This window comes from Panthera pardus, unplaced genomic scaffold (assembly GCF_024362965.1).
Source record: "Panthera pardus isolate Hobbes unplaced genomic scaffold, ASM2436296v1 HiC_scaffold_1, whole genome shotgun sequence".
Classification (NCBI taxonomy): Eukaryota; Metazoa; Chordata; class Mammalia; order Carnivora; family Felidae; genus Panthera; species Panthera pardus.
In genome coordinates this window covers 4,863,908-4,881,950 of record NW_026526654.1, presented here as the reverse complement: position 1 = coordinate 4,881,950, position 18,043 = coordinate 4,863,908, and the positions used below count along the sequence as shown (strand labels likewise).

Sequence of the window (18,043 nt, the reverse complement as noted above, 5' to 3'; positions counted from 1 at the left end):
TTCTTTCACTCTTTTCTCTAAATGGCATTGAGATTTGCAAATGTAAAATATATAATGTCATATCCTATTTGATACCCTTTGATAATCATTTTCTTGGTGTAAAATCTAAAAACCCTAATAGGGCTTTTAATGACCTACAGGGACTAGCTCTTGCCTTTCTCTACAAACTTATCTCCTTCCATCCTCAAGTCTGCAAGCTTCTTCTCCTGACATTCATACCACGCTCTCTGCCTGAGCTACTACTTCCATTCTTTTCTCCTCACCCTTAAAGTGTAGGTTAAAGTACAATATAAACTTAGAAACTTCTCCTAACCCTCTATGCTGATTCAGACCTTATTGTTCCATGTAGATGCATTATCTTACACTTTGTTTCACAGCAAACATCACAAATAGTTATAAGTCAATTATTCCTTTTATAAGTCATTACATCTCTCTCTCCTTCAAAAGTAAAGGCTCCACTAAGGCAAAACCTTCCTTGGCCATTTCTTTACCATTATGTCCCAGGGGAATTCAGGCTGAAGCAGGGGATTGGCTAGATAGAGTCCTTGAACATATTTGTGGAATTAATGAATGAAATAGTAGGCAGGATTACTAGATGTCTTCTAAATATTGGCTGAATAAAAGAAATTTTGGGGGCACCTGGGTTTCTCAGTGGATTAAGCATCTGACTCTTGATTTCAGCTCAGGTCATGACCTCACAGTTCTTGAGATGGAGCCCTCCCACCCCCGTCAGGCTCTGTGGTGACAGTACACAACCTACCTGGGATTATCTTTCCCTCTCTCTCTCTCTCTCTTCCCTTCCCCAACTCTCAAAATGAATAAACAAACAAAAAAGAAACGTTGACCTCTCTTCTCTTCTTTTCCTTTCCCTTTCCTTCCTTTTTTTCCCTCTCTCCCTGCTTGCTTGTATGCTTGCTCTCTTTGTCTCTTTGTTTCTTTCTTTCTTCTCTCTCTGTCTCTCTTTGTTTTGTCTTTCTCTCCTCCTCCCCCTCCACCTGTCCCTCTGCCTCCACCTATGCCTCCCTCCCTCTGTCTTCCTCCTTCCCTTCCTTCCTTCCTTTCATAGAATTTTATTAAACACAAAAAATATGTAAAGTCTAAGTTACTGTAAATAAATCTTTGGCACTTCAAAATTCTTTCTTTGTTCTTTCACTAGGAGATGATTTAAGTCAATGATCATTATATACCTTCATTCATTTATTCCAATAAATATATTTTATTAAATAGGTGCAGGCTGAATGTGGGGCTTTAACTCATGACACTGAGATAAAGACCTGAGCTGAAATCAAGAGTCAGATGCTTAACCCACTGAACCACCCACAAGTCCCATTCCACAAACATTTAAGAAGCACCAATAGCACCAGGAACTGAATTTATAAGGCCAATCTCCTAACAATGCTTAAAAGATGTATAACATGCTGCATTCATGAGGAATATTACTGAAAAATCCGAAAGTAATGTTTGAAATCATCATGTCCTGGAACTGTACAATTAGATTCTCGTTAGAAGATGAAAGAACATGTCAAAGGACAAAATTCCCCCCAAAACGATTTGATAGAGGCAATTTATTTTCTGAGCAATTGTTGGCAAGGGGACATGAAAAAACTTTCATTATGGCTTGTGGAATTTAACATAGTGGCAAGGGTGACATTCAAGTTTGAAGTCTCTGAACCTTTCACTCATGTATTCCCAAACTTAATCTATGGCATGTTCTGTGCTAATTTTCCTTACCTAATAAAGAAACTGCCCTTCACTTTTCCTCCATAGATATCACACCTTTTTCTCATGACTTTTCTAACAGCCTCTTTGAATTCTTGATTCCTCAAGCTGTAGATAATAGGGTTCAGAAGTGGAGTGACCACAGTGTAGAAGACAGAAATAATCTTGTTGATTTCAGGTGACAGGTGGTCATTGGGGCAGACATACATGGAAATCATGGTGCCATAGTAGATAGTGACAACAGCCAAATGGGAGCCACATGTGGAAAAGGTCTTCTTCCGGCCAGAGCCTGAAGGAATTCTCAATATGGTAGACACAATGAAAACATAGGATACAAGTGTGAGAAAAAAGCAAATGCACAACACTGCAATTGACAGAATAAAGATGACCATCCTGGTGATATACACACTGGAACATGAGAGCTGCATGAGGGGAGGGAGGTCACAGAAGAAATGATTGATCCGGTTAGGCCCACAGAAATCCAACTTGGAAATCATTAGGGAGGGCAGAAGCCCTGTGCCAACACCTGTCAACCAGGAGATTGCCACTAACTTGGTGCAGATCTCAGGACTCATCAGGGAAGAGTAGTGGAGTGGGCTGTAGATGGCCAGATATCGGTCATAGGCCATCATGGCCAGAAGAAAACACTCAGTAGCTCCAAAGAACACAAAGAAGTAAAGCTGTGCCATACAGGTGGAGAAGGAGATGACTTGTCCATGGGAGAACAGGTTGGCTAGGAGAAGGGGCACAATAGTGAATGTATAGCAGATCTCCAGAAAGGAGAGGTGTTTGAGAAATATGTACATAGGCAAGTGGAGTCGCTGGTCCTGGCTCACCACTGTAATAATGACAACATTCCCTGTTACTGTGAGAAAGTAGATGAACAAGAAGATGGCAAAGAGTAGTGTCTGCCATTCAAGAAGGTTCTGGAATCCTAAAAGCTGAAACTCAGTGACACTGGACACATTTAGAGGCATCATTACCTGTGGAAGGGAAAATATTTTGGAAAACCACTTTACACAAATCATGCAAATATTTGCAGCTATTGATGTTTAGAGCTTCAGAGATGATTAAAAGTAGTTCAGAACTTTATATACAACACTTTGTTGGGAAAAATGCATAATTTCATCTTGATTTTATGCAAAAATATTTTTCATATCACAAGTTGAACGTGGATGATAGATCTTGGAAAGAACCTCAGCAAATTCCATGCATTGTGTTTTCTGAAATTTAGAAGTCTCTGGTCCAAAGATTAAAAAAAATAACAACAATAATAATAAAACTACAATAACAAAACAAAATGAAAAAAATCTCTGATGGACATCAAACTTGGAAACTAAGAATAGCAACAACAACATTTTTTTAAAGCAGGTACATATGGAAGCAATGGTTTTCTTTTCTCACCTATGGGTTTTGTCTGATAAAGAAGTCAGACAAAGCATATCTCCTATGACATCTTGGGGAAATTTATCCATTCTCCTCACAAAGAGTATTTATGGATGCCTTGCTCTCTCTGTCTCTCTCTGTCTCTCTGTGTGCACGTGCATGTGTGTGTGTGTGTGTGTGTTTGTGTGTGTGTGCACGTGCGTGTAAAGCTTTGTGCTGAGCTAACCTGCATGTCCACTGTTGTCCTTTCTTGCCCAGGTGGATACAATGCTCAGCCACTGTAATCACTCTTTGTTATATTCATTTAACGTGTCACTTTTCTTTACTTTCCTTTTCTTCATTGTCAGGGCTAGTCCTGGTTAAAGGCAACATCCACCTGCCATACATGAGCTTCCATGCAATAAAGGAAATGAGAGACAACACATAATGTTGCTATTTCAAAATTCATAACCAATAACTCCAGTGTGTCTCTAGTGCCATGGAACAATGAGTGCACACTTCCTGCATCTATTTACTCTTCCATTCTCCTCAGTGACTGTTTCATATGTGTTTTTCTCTTTTCGAACTTTCAACACTTCCTTGTCTATCTATGCCTTTGGCAAAGTTCTGAAGAGAACACTAAAATCCTCCAATGGGAATATCCAAATCCTCAGACCACTAAATTCCCCAACCTCCTTTTGTTCCTCTGTGTCTGTTTCCTACGACTTACTCCAAATAAGAGGGCCACTTCTTCTCACCTGGATTCTTTGATAGTCTCCTTACAGCCCTCTGTATCCATCTGCCCTGGTTCAGGAAATTCTCAATAAAGCAGCCAGAATGAGACTTTGAAACACAGTGCAGAGTGTGTCACTCCTCCGCTCAAAGCCAACAGTGGCACTCAGCCTCCAGAGTGTCATGGGAACATATGGTCCTGTGAATCATTCCTGACAAGTGAATAAAATAACGTGGCCAACCGATTTATCCACACATCAGGAATCAATTGTTCTGTCAATTCAGTGTTGTTTTAGTTTACTAGTTTTGCTGTCTTCTGTTTCCTCCTTACATACTTGAGCAAAATCTTTAGGAAGATTATCTTCATTTGACCAGGAAAAATTCATATAGAATGAAAACAATACTGTAACAAAATCTATGCACTTGTTATCAGACATAATACTGGATGTGTCTTATACATCTTGAACTATACAATATGTGATTACTTAAAGCCTAAGAAAGAAAAGCCAAAGACTTCACAGTGTATGAGACCCTACTTGTCTCCTCCCATCTCCTCTGCAATCTCTTTGTATACTTTTTCTCATTCTGCTTCCAGAATTCCAGCTCCCTCAGTATTGTTCAAACAACATGGGTCTTTTTTTTTTTTTTTTTTGAGAGAGCATGAACCAGGGAGAGGGGCAGAGGGAGGGAGAGAATACCAATCAGTCTGCACACTAAGTGCAGAACCCAACACAGGGTTCAATCTCACGACTGGGATCATGACCTGAGATCAAATCAAGAGTGTGATGCTCAACTGACTGAGCCACCTAGGTGCCCCCAAATAGCATAAGTCTTGACTCCCTTTCTATTCAACACATTCAGTTTTTTGGGACATTATACCTGTATATTTCTAAGTGGCTTATATCCTTTCAGTCTGCTCAGATATCACCAATTCCATGACACCTTCTCTAAGCCATTCTGGGAGCTTAGGACATCAATTCAAGATTCAAATGCTAGAAGTACCTTAATTATACTGAAGTAAAAAATATTTAAAAATATAAAATAAAACAAATAAAAATGAAAAGGTCTGCCTCCCAAAATGCTGAGTCCACTTTAGCAGCCAGTATAAGCTTAGATGTAATTCCGTAGCTCTTTTTGAAACTATATGAAAATAAACATTAAAAAATGTTATTGTTGTGGGGCGCCTGAGTGGCTCAGTCAGTTAAGCATCTGACTTCCGCTCAAGTCATGATCTCACAGCTTATGAGTTTGATCCTCACACCAGGCTCTGTGCTGACAGCTCAGCTAATAGCTTGGAGCCTGCTTTGGATTCTGAGTCTCCCTCTTTCTCTGCCTGTCCCCTGCTCACACTCTCTCTCTTTCAAAAATAAATAAACGTTAAAAAATAATTTTAAAAATGTTATTATTGCAATCTTGCCTAGGACCAACTAAATGGCCTTTGACTCCCTAAGAATTCTTTCTTGATTACTTTCTGTTACTACAGATTTATATGCTAGGCAATTGAGGTAAAATCATTTACTTAGTTTTTACATCAGCAAAGGCTCCAACTGCCTTGGTAGTGAGGAATAATTTATTGAAGTCTATAATTTTAGAATTCAACATCAACAACCAAAGCAAACACTACAATAGCGTTTATGTCACGTGACACTAAAACATACACCATGTTGATTTCCATCTGAAAACCTTTGTGCCTGTCTACATGAACCTCCCTTACCTGTCTTTCTTCCCAACGTGGAGAGCCCTAATGAGCCACTGCTCCACAACCTGCCTTGCCCTCCTCATACCCAAATGTGGGCTTTCCTCCTGCAAGTTGGAATTTGCCATGTCCTCTGCTGGGGTTTGATGCTGGGTGAAGCAGGCTTTTCCTCTCAATAACTGGGTATCTTGGGGACCTGACCCTTCTGAGAATCCTGGTCCCCAGATATTTTTCTGTAATTTGTTGATCAAACAACGGAATGAATCTTCTGAGATTCAACTCTGCCCACTGAGGCTTGGATATCTATAATACATTCAGGATAGATGAATTTTTACATTCTTTTGGAGTTTTTTTTTAATTAGAATTTGTCTCAAAAATTGAATCAAACAAGAATTCTTTGCTAAAATATTGCAAGCAGGCAAATGGTGAATCACCTATCCTGAGAATTGGACATTTGACAGTCACTTTTTGTTGAGTGGCATTTTGCCATCATATTTTAATTGCAATTACAACTAAATGAAAAGCAAAAACATAATTTATGATTGAAATTTAATTAATTCATGCAACAAAAGCAGTCAGTACCCAAGCTTAATCTAAATGTGACTCTGTCAGTTTAACAACAACAACAAAAAATGCAGTATCTGAGTTTGTCTGAGAGGTTGTCTTAGTTTGGGTTTTGGAAGATGGAATTGGAACGGAAAAGGTTTTCAATCTGCCTGTGGCATAGCAAGACTAAAAACAAAACAAAAGATGTGCCAAATATATACAATGGAATATGAGTTGGTGATCAAAAAGAATGACATCTTGCCATTTGCAACAATGTGGGTGTAACTAGAGTGTATCATGCTAAGCGAAATAAGTCAGAGAAAGACAGATATTATATGATTTCACTTGTATGTGGAATTTAAGAAACACAACAGATGAAAATAGGGGAAGGGAAGGAAAAATAAGATAAAAACAGAAAGGGAGGTAAATCATAAAAGACTCTTAAATACAGAGAACAATCTGAGAGGGTTCTTGGAGGGGAGGTTGGGGGGGGATGGGTTAAATGGTTAATGGGTATTAAGGAGGGTACTTGCTGGGATGAGCACTGGGTTTTATACGTAAGTGATGAATCGCTGAATTCTACTCCTGAAGCCAATAGTATACTGTATGTTGCCTAACTTGAATTTAAATAAATTAATACAAAATATAAAGTCATACAAAGTAAAAAAAAAACACTAAACAAAAACTAAAATAAAACAATAACAAGCAACACACACACACACACACACACACATAAATCCAAGTGTATGAAAGGCATTATAATCTGATGCATTGATATGTTATTTAATTAATATATATTTTTAATTTTTAATTTGTTTTAATATTATTTATTTTTGAGAGAGAGAGAGAGAGAGAGAGAGCAAGTGGGGGAGGGGCAGAGAGAAAAGGGGACAGAATCTGAAGCAGACTCCAGGGTCCGAGCAGTCAGCACAGAGCCCCATGCAGGGCTAGAACTCATGAACTGTGAGATCATGACCTAAGCATAAGTTGGATGCTCAACTGAATGAGCCACCCAGGTGCCCCAATATAACTTTTTTTTAAATAATATGATTCATGTGTATAGTTTTCAGAAAACTTGGAAATAGATGTAGACAAAAGTATCAGTAAATTTATTTTGGTGTGATGCACATATATGGATGTTTATTTTTAAGTCAACATCTTTCTTAATATGTAGTAAATTACAGTAAAAATAATTTTAAATGAGAAACTGTGGTGAAATAAAATGCATAGCAAATTGCCTTGGGATGCTCCTTCGGATGTGTTGTATACCATACTATCAGAAGCTATGGTGCTCACAGGTAATAAAATATTATGAAGAATATCCAGGTTACTTGGGGGTTGGCTTTATAGTACTGTCTTCCAGAGTTATCTACCTGATGTCTTACCTTCCAAACTTTGTGTGTGTGTGTGTGTGTGTGTGTGTGTGTTCTACATATGGGTAATACAGTTGGGTCAGTACTGTATAGCCTATATCTTGGCTGTTTTTATAGCTAATTTTATATAGTCTGTATATCTTGGCATTTTTGACACTACTTTTACAACTAATTTCCATAATAGCTGTTTTATAGTGCTATTAAATTTGGGAAAACAAAGTTAAGCACCATTTATAAACGACATAGTCTTAAGTGAGGTGGGTTTTTCATATCCCCCCCCATCCCCTGCCTTTCTTAAGTAAGCTCCATGCTGTGCATGGAGCCCAATGCAGGACTCAAACCTACAACCTTGAGGATCAAGACCTGAGCCAAGGTCACAAGTAAGACGCTTAACACACTCAGCCACCCAGTCACCCCTGGGCTTTTCATATCTAATCTCAAATCCAGATTTTTAATTCCTGTATGTTTGCAGAAAAAAGAAAAAAGACATGATAGAGTCTTCAAAGCAGATATATACTTTGACAGTTTTCACTAGTACTTTTATCTATACACCTCAGCCACGGCTCTACTCATGGAGATGGAAGAGTGTCCATTCCTACAAAGATCATCACTGCCAATGCATGAGGGACAGCCAGCCAGAGGGCGCATGGAACATGAGCAATATGTATATATATATATATATATATATATATATATATATATATATATACCTACTACCAGAAAGTGTTAGGCTTCACAAATCAGCCTGGCTGCCTAGTGAGAGCGAACCATGGGAGATAGGGGGCACCAGGAAGCTTCTTTCTATCATTTAAGCATGTTGTGACAACGTGGGTGTCTCTTCTCTGTCAAGAGAAGATATTAGAGCACAGGTGGATAGACATCGCCTCTATGACTAAGGTGGATAATGAGAATTAAAAACATATCATGAAATATATAAATTGCAAGCTATGGTGTACATTTGTAGGTTTCAAATGATATTAATGACATAAACACTTAAAAACCTACAAATGCGTACCTTAAGAACTTAATTTAATTTTTTTTAATGTTTTATTTATTTTTGAGAGAGAGACAGACCACGAGAGGAGGAGGAGCAGAGAGAGAGGGAGCCACAAAATCTGAAACAGGCTCCGAGCTCTGAGCTGTCAGCACAGAGCCGGATGCAGGGCTTGAGCTCAGGAACCATGAGATCATGACCCCAGCTGAAGTCAGACTTAACCAATTGAGCCGCCCAGGCACCCCAATAACTTAATTTTTGAGGTCTCTTTCTGTTTCTCTCCTTCACTGGGTCATCTTTCCCTCACTACTGCTGGCCCTCAGTTATCTTGGGTATTCTATCCAGTAGCTTTTATTTCCCAGAAGCATCATGGCTTCTGATAGTGCAATACACAATCTATCCTAACAAATGTTTATGATGGCCATTTGCTCTGTATTTTATTTCATAGTGCAGGAAGAATTCTGTTATTGATTTCTTATTTCAAAAATTATAAGCTTATTTTAACTAAAGTTTATTGCATATTAATTAACAATATTGTTGCCTTAAAAATAAATATCCATTTCTATCAAAACAAATTTACAGATAATTTTAAATATTCAAAGTTTCATCCAGAATAACATTTTAAAATTCCTCTTTTATATTTCCCAGTAAAGTTGATATTTTAGAGTTTTTTTCATTGACATATGATTGATTTGTTTATCAATGCACAGAGAAATTTGAAATTCAGTAATTATCACTTTGATATGAAGGATTATGTGAAAATTATAGATATTAAATAGTAACCAATATATATTCATACAGATATAGATAAAAACGGATGCTTAGAACTAACCAAATGTTACTAAAAATCCTTTCAAATGTTTCAAAAATCCTTTCAAATTAAAAAAAATTGATAATATTCCATTGTATTAACAACGTAATTTCAATGTAAAATGAAAAATAATCATTCTTTTATTATATAATAGAACCAATATTTCTTGACCATTTGTTTAATTTGAGTCATGGTGCTTTATATGTATTACTTCATCTCACATTAACAATAGGTCTACATATTGGGCACCAATCTACAAGTAAGAAAGCTAAGGCCTAGAAATAAGTGATTCAATCAAGGTAACTGAGCTCAAGGACACTACGAAACCATAAATTCCAACTAGAATGTCTGGATATAGAGGCCATGTTGGAACAGAGTTCTTTCCTGTTTCTCTAGGTATAGAGTGATAGAGCCTTGTCTTATGAAATATACTTGTTTACAAAATAAGGAAGGAGAGGCAAGTATGTGTAAATCAATAGACGACTCACATTTAACCATGGAGACAGACAGCTTCATTTGCAGCCTTCCTGGAACCCACTGCCTTTACTTTTGAGGGTATTCTTGAGAAACTCCTAGACAATATGGTACATGCTCAATGGTGAAAGTTGTGAGGTTTTACAATTATGGAATGAAAAAGAAGTGGGAGTATCTCATCTGATTTGAAGAATATAAACATGGATGATTTTATAGGAGGTATTAAATAGTTTTATAAGAGAAGTTAAAATGACTCTATTTCATCTTAAAAGTAGAGATACCATTAACAGATAGTGCCTTTAGCAAAATATATTTTCATTCAATAAAAACAAGGACATTCTAAAACTCAGGGTTGATATTGTTCAAACTCAGGAAATATCATCACTTGCCTAGGTATTATACAGGGAAACAATTATTGAATAGAGAGAATAGATATCCAAGTGTTTTGAAAAATGTGATTCTATGATATCATAGACAAAAGTGTTTTTTTTTTTTAATTAAATTAGGGGCATAGTTTTCTGACAACATCTAAATTCAACTTTATCAGTATGATACTGCCTTTGTAGAACTACAGAAATGAGGGGGATTTTCCAGAATGCATTCATCACAGAACTTTATTTCCAAAGTGGAGTCACCACCTCCCTAAAATCCCATTCTAATCCCGTAACATTGTTTATCTTTTATAGGGGCTTGAAGAATGAAGGATGGAGACAGAATTCTCAGTCCATCAATTTAAATTATTTACAGAGTTATTTTCAAATCTGTTTAACTTTTTTTTTTTTGTAAAATAACAATGAGAATTATCCAAACATTATATCTCATTGCTTGTTGCATTCTGTACATATTCATATAATGTGGTTAGTCCATTATAGGTATAAGGGATGCTTTGTGCTATATTTGCAATACAGTGATTGATGATGTTGTATTTTTTAGAAATCCCTAATATCCAAGGACAAACTTGGGCAATGTGTTTTTTTTAATAATTTACAGCTACTCTCTAGATTCAAGTAACTGAAAAAAGCTGATGAAATAACTGAAGCAACCAGCCAAAAGCCAGTACAGACGTCAATAATTATTCTTTTCAAGACAGCCATGTTCTAAAATGAGCAGATAATGTGTTATTATCTTGATAAACTTCCAGCACATAATGATGAAGAAAACGTTGGCTTCTGAACATCTCCATGTTGAACAGACTATAGAGACAAGGAAATTCAGAACAATTACCCCTGCATGGAACTGAACAGATTATGTCCCCAAAGATTTGCACTTTCCTTACTTTCTCTCAGGTGTATTATATGACTGGGGAGTGAGGGTTTTAGACAAGACTTGTTGAGTGTGTATTAGATGCCAGGCCCTCCAAGCACAAAAACCCATATAAGGCTTGTGTAAGGACCCATTTCACCCACAAAGACAGTCAGAGAGGCTTGCATAATTCACCAGGGTCACCAGAGGGGTATTTGCATAACAAAATGCCACTCACCAGGGTCAGAGCACCAATATTTGAATGCAGATCTATTTCAGCTTCAAATCCATAGTAATGTTCTGCTCTTAGGGCAATTCTGAGAATTGTACCAGCAATATTAGTGGAATCAAGCTCAAAGGATACCAAAGGAAATGAGTAAATGCTCATTATACTAATGATAGAAGGTTTGTTATCCTGCTGGCTAATGCAGGAGCTACCCAGAGACAAAAATGAGGAAGAAACTTATATCTGCAGTAAAAAGAATTTCTACCACAGAAGTGGTGAGGTGGCATCTGAGGGGATGGGTGGTTAAAAAAGCCCTCCTCAGGGAACTAGGAAGAATGTGCAGATATAGCTCCTGGGGCTGATACCAAGACATTCATCTAGGAAGATCTGCTTTTCAGAGAAACTACTTTGAATTGTTTCTGATTTTTTTTTAAATTTTACTTTTAAGAGGCCCAAACCGGATATTACAGGTATTCCCTGCTTTTTCAAAGTGTGAATTTCTACATTTGGCTTTTATGAGAGACATACATCTGCTTTTGCTAACCAAAAGAAATCTGAGGAGGATTTTCACTTTTACAAAAAATGGTGAAAAGCAAAAATCACATTCATTGTTTGTTTTTTTGGGGAGCCATTACAGAGGTAGCATGCACCCTGTGCACAAGAGTGGCCCCACCAAGCTCCTTCCCCAGGAACTATACTCAGCATCAAGCCACCATAGCTTTGAACTTTGTGAACCTCTGTGTTTTATCTCTATTTAGTTTTGTGAGTTTGTCAGCAAGATGCATCCCTATCAGACAAGCCTAAGATTATTTTGTGGGTCTGGGAATCTTCAAAAATGTTTCTGTGTAAGTTTTTTTTATGCTATTTCAGTTCATGAAAGGTTTCATATGAACATTACACTTCTTTACTTATACTTTCAGAAAACGTTCACTTATTTTTTAAAAAAATGAGGCTAAACTTGGTAATTTTTTTTAAATTAAGTGCTTTGTGTCCTGCTATTTCCACTCTTGGGAAACCCTCTTCAAATATCACCATGAATTCTTCCTGATTTCTCTCTCACCCTGCCACTAATTAAAACTATGTTATCTTCTCTTTTAAATCTTATAGGAAGCTGGAAAAAATTCTCTTTTATGTCTCATTTTTTTCTCCCTATGCTATAATGGGTTTGTAGAAGACTGTTGAATTCAGGCATTCTTAGCATAGGGCATATCATGTGAGTACTAAGTGACAATGCATATGTTTGTAACAAAATGATTTAGAACAATAGCATTATATGAAACACTGGATTCCATACTAGACCATTAATTGTGAGTGTGTGAAAATCTACATATAAATGAGGAAATGCCTCAGTGCCTTTTCTCATGTAGAATGGAGATAGACTAAGGGGTTGGGATAACATTGCACTCATTGAAGAGTCTTTCATGGGCCTTGCTTGGCGTGGCCAGAGAGGTCTAGAAGGTCTATTGGATACAGATTAATGGAATCTATATAAATACAATTGAGTCCAGACTGCCTCTACAATTTTGGAAAAACATATGTGTACCATTTCCCCCCATGTCTCCAGCCACACTGGAGCATCCCTGAGGACAGGCAAAGCCTCTAATTCACAGTGACTCATAGGGCTCCAACACCCAAACCACTAGGAAAGACAACAGCAGGGGCTGGGCATAAATCTGTCATCAGTACTAATTCACAGTGACCCATAGGGCTTCGACACCCAAACCACTAAAAAAGACAACAGCGAGGGCTGGGTATAAATCTGTCATCAGTAACCATTACCCACAAATAAAAATCTAAACATATTTGCATAGCATGCAACACTGGTCATCAGCTGGTCTTGCCTCAGTCCCAGTCTGAACAGGAGCCACATCAAACTACAGGAAGTTCCAAGACACCCAATGTTGCTTCATACCTCCCTGGATTTTGCACTTGTGTTTATTCTGGCCTGATTCCACCAGAAGTACAAAGGCAAGCTGACAGTTCCAGGTCTTCCTGGACACTGTGTTCCAGTAGTAGTTACTTTATGAACTTTTTCAGACCCCTTTCTCCACATGCTTACACATACATGGTATCTTCATTCTGGTTGCCCTGCTTGTCCATCCTACAAACACCTGGTAACATGTGCCATCACCTTGTTATTTTGTCCATGTGCCAGTTCTCTCTTATAGCTGGATGTAACTCTGAGTCCTTCCTCTTAATTTTTTTTAATGTTTATTTATTTTTAAAAAAGAGACAGAGACAGAGACAGGCTCCACACTGTCAGTGCAGAGTCTGATGCAGGGCTTGAACTCATGAACCGTGAGAGATCATGACCTGAGCCCAAATCAACAGTCAGGTGCTTTACCGACTGAGCCACGCAGGTGCCCTCTTAATTAGCTCTGCATTTGATCCCAATACCTGGCTCCACGTTTCTAACCCTGTCTACGGAAGAGGAGTGTCATATCTGCACAGGCCTGCAGAGGACACTAGCATCATCATCAAACATTAGACATAGAAGAACAGTTAAGACAGGGTCTGCTTCCACTCCCTGCATGTGTTCCCATCTCAGATATCTCCTAATATATGGATGGGGTTTACAACATTTCTTTCAGAGAAAGATTGCATATCTCACCTGGGACATTGTATTTGTTATTTTATTCCAGAAGCTGCATGGGGCCCTTACTCTGGGCAAACCCAGAGTGAAGGGACTTTGGAATAAAAATATGAACAGGATACATTTTTGTCCTTCAATACATCAAATTAATTACAAGAAAATTATAATGTAAGTCACTTTTTAAATATAAATTTACTGGGGCACCTGGGTGGCTCAGTCTGTTAAGCATCTGAATTCAGCTCAGGTCATGATCTCATAGTTCATGGGTTTGAGCCCTGCAACAGACCCTGATTTGGATCCTCTGTCTCCCTTTCTCTGCCCCTCCCCTGCTCACTACCCCCCCCCAAAAATAAAAGTCATAAACATTAACAAAAATATAGATAACATTACTACATAAGTCTTTATCTGTCAACAAGCACAGACAGAGCTCATGTGTGTGTGAAACTGGCCAAGTGGTGGCATTTGCCCACTGTACCCTTGGTTCTCCCTTATAGTCATGAGGAAACTTCTCTACTTCAACTTTTCTTTTTGGATTCCTTCCATGAAAACACGGAGGCACACTGGATGCAGGTGCCTCTTACCTAACTAGGAAAACTGAGGCTGTGTCCATAGAAGACATTTGAAAATGTTAGCTCAATGACTCACCAATGTGGTCTCTGGGGAAAAAGGAACCACAAAAATGCAGGGTGTAACTGCTGAATGAAAACCAACCAAGATCCTTTTAAAAGCCACAAACAGGAAGTAATGTGCTGTGTCAGTGGCTGTTGCTTTTGAGGTTTGCACTTTTTTTTTTCCTGTGGAGTAGGATGAGCTTGGGTCCAGGAGATAGTGAATCCCCAGAGCTGAGGCAAATGGTATGACCAGGGAGGGCTGAGAGTCCTGGTGAAAGGACATAGAACTCAAGCTGGGGGAGAAAATATGGATGCCTGAGAGAGCCTTCTTTTATGCCTAAGAAGTTAGGAAAGGTGATTAGGGAGGAATACTAAAAGGTGGAGGACCCCATATTGTTAGAGATGGCAGGACACAAATGGAGAGAATTAGAGAAGGAATATTAGTGAGGTTTGGGGAGGGCATTTGGAGCTATGCAACCTGAAAAAGAGCCCAAAGTAAGAGAGGAGTTCACCAAAATATGGTTGTATCAACACACAGAGGTGTTTTATTCACCTTAGAAGAAAGATCATGAGAAAATACAAATTTAAGTTAGACCAACCCTATTAAATAAGACAGTGCTCAGGGAGTCCCTTCACATAGCATTTTAATTACAATGAAATCAAATTATAATCCAGTCCACAATTTATCTGTACAAGGGAATGTGTTTTTCTAACAGCAATGAAGGCACAGACCTCATTCCTAGGCTAACAAGTCTGGAGACAAAACAGATCTTAAACGCTGCTAGCCTAGAATCAGTGGGAAGAAATGCCATCTGACATCAATTCACTTACTATGCCTCACCCTTCTGAAAACCACTGTGATTCTTAAACTGGAAGCCAGCAAGCTTCTCTAAGCCTCCTAAGAATTAGGAAATCTACACGCAAGTGAGCTGTGTTACAAATTCATCCATACATTTGAGCAAATATATTGTTTTATTGTGTCTCCCAATAAAATGCAAAAGTTTCTAGCATCACTGAGAGTCTCAGGAATATAAATAAAACAAACAAACTAATATTTGTAAACTTTAGAAAAATATAGAACTCACTTTTTAATTTTTTTTTTCGTTTTATTCATTTTTAGAGACAGAGCACAACTGGGAGAGAGGGGCAGGAGGGAGAGAGAGAGAGAGAGAGAGAGAGAGAGAGAGAGAATCTCAAGTAGGCTCCACATTCATCCCGACTCATGGTTTGATCATAACATGAGACAAAATCAAGAGTCAGAGACCCAGCCGACTGAGCCACCCAGGCACCCTGGAACTCACTTTTGACATAATATTTTCATCTTTGAAATTCCCTCATCCATTATCTTCTAAGATAAACTGTACTGATTCTTCATTCATTTATTATTTATTCAATTAGTATTTACTGAGTGTCCAAATGTGCCAATCACTCTTCAAGGTACCAGGGGACACAGCATTGAAAAAAACCAGAACCCCCCACCTTTTGCAAAAAAAAACAACAACAACAACAACAACAACAACAAACAACCTCCTTATTTCAATGTGCTTAAAGTGTCTCACCAGGCTTCTTCCATTTATGTTGCTACTTTTCTTTTCTCTTTTTTTCTTTAGGTTTATTCATTCACCTTGAGAAAGAAAGAATGTGCATTAGTGAGGGAGGGGCAGAGAGAGGAGAGAGAGAGAGAGAGAGAGAGAGACAGAGACAGAGACAGAGAGAGACAGAATCTCAAGCAGGCTCTATGCTTCCAGCACAGAGCACGATGAGGGGCTTGAACCCAGGAAACCATGAGATCACAACCTGAGATAAAACCAAAAGTCGGATGTTCAACTGACTGAGCCACCCGCGCACCCCCTTTGCTATTTTGCTATTTCTTGAATTAAATATACTTACTGCCAGAGAGTGACCTGAATGTGTGGTATCTATGAATTCATTTGATCCTCTGAACAGTCCTGTATGAGTGGCACTAACAATGTCCTCATATTTTAGAGGAAGTTTGGCACAGAAATGTGGACTTGGCTTTATCTAAACCTCGTTAGCTAGAAAATAGAATTTCCCTAACTGGTGCTCTTAAAAATAACCAGCTCATTCAGCCTGGGCCAGGGTCTGCTTTTCTAGCGAGAAGCCCTCTGTTTTTTGCTTTCTTTTCTAACTCCACATCTCTGTTGTTCAGCTCATACCTGTATCTGTTTGTTCTCAAAGGATCTTTTTTTTTTTTTTTTTTTTTTTATCCACCGATACTCTGGATAGATAAACCTTTCAGACCCTGCCCACCACCAAAACTTCAGGCTAAGAACTTATCCTTAGAATAAGGACACACAAACCTCACATCAGCCCCAAACACCTGAGTCATGTGTCCCAGCCTCTCACTGGGACCTTATCGGCAGCCACTCATCGTCATCTGGTCCCACATACCAGCCTGCCTGGATGGCTGTCAGGTGGTGTATGTTGCTCCCTCCCATACAGTTCAGTTCTGTGCACCCTGTGTCCTCTGTGTGTGGCTTCCCTTCCTGCTTTCTGCTTGTACTCACACCTCAGTTGTTAGCTCAGAGACTCCCTGAGGGCTACAGCCCAACCATGCAGGCTAGTTCAGAGTCCTCTATTATCTTCTTGTGCATGGGTGAACATCCTTTCTCCTAGTTAGTTCTTTGTAATTGCCTGAGTGCTCATGACGTGTCTTAAGGCTCCTTGAGAGATGCCGGTTATATCTTTCTCTTACACTTGTGTCTGAGACTCTGACTACTGACACACGTGTGCTGAGGGAGACCAGATAATTAGGTCCAGGCATACCCACCATCACTCCAAACTCCACAGAATGGAAATTACATGTTGCACAGTGACAGACACTCCCTGTATTTGCCACCTTCCAGATGACCTAATGGCCTCACCATGCTTATCCTGAGTGGCATCATATCCTGTCTTCAAATTATCTTGCTCCTTATGCCTCTTTCTCAGTCTCCCCATCTCAGAGGTGAAGGAGCAGCACTGATGGACTCTGCTTGAATTATTCCTTCTGAGGAAAGCCTCAGCCTACAGTTTTGCAACAGTAATAACAAGTATGCAGTCCTTATGGGACCCTCATTGAACTATGCCAGATACTTACGTTCTGAATCATTGCTGGTCTATACACCTATCATTATCCTACACACATTTGCAACATCTGCACAGCAGCCTACTTCATCTACTCATTTCATTTTTTTGTTTTTGTTTTTGTTTTTTAATTTATTTATTTTGGGAAAGAATGAAAGAGAGAGTGGGGAGGGACAGAGTGGGGAGAGAGAATACCAAACAGTCTCTGTGCTGGGAGGGCAGAGCGCCACCCACTGTTCCAACTCACAAACACAGAGATCAAGACGTCAGCGTAAATCAAGAGTCAGGTGCTTACCAGACTGAGCCACCCAGGTTCCCCTACTCATTTCTTTATCATGAGCTAATTAAATGGGAGTAGACAAATTAAAGTTTGGAACATATTTTAAGAACTTATTATGTCTTATAAGGATAAGGAGACCATGGAATAGTTCAGAAAGTAACGAAAGGCAGGAGCTCAGCCATTCTCCAAATGCACTGACAGTGAAAACATGAGATTAGGGGCTCTGTTAAGGTACAGTGTGAGGGATTCCGTTAGAAATGTTCAGTTTCCCAGGAGGCCAGGGTTAACATTATT

The 18,043-nt window shown here is 38.8% G+C and overlaps 1 protein-coding gene across 1 annotated transcript; it reads right to left on the bottom strand.

Moving 5' to 3' along the window:
* Nucleotides 1-1,727: 1,727 nt before the first annotated feature.
* On the bottom strand, nucleotides 1,728-2,699 carry LOC109257117 (olfactory receptor 11L1). Its single transcript, XM_019433087.1, has one exon. The coding sequence runs from the start codon at nucleotides 2,697-2,699 to the stop codon at nucleotides 1,728-1,730; it is 972 nt and encodes a 323-aa protein (XP_019288632.1).
* Between the last annotated feature and the right edge of the window lie 15,344 nt (nucleotides 2,700-18,043).

Bases quoted from the DNA above. Each gene is read 5' to 3' on its own strand.
- LOC109257117 (XM_019433087.1), bottom strand. From the start codon at position 2,699: ATGATGCCTCTAAATGTGTCCAGTGTCACTGAGTTTCAGCTTTTAGGA.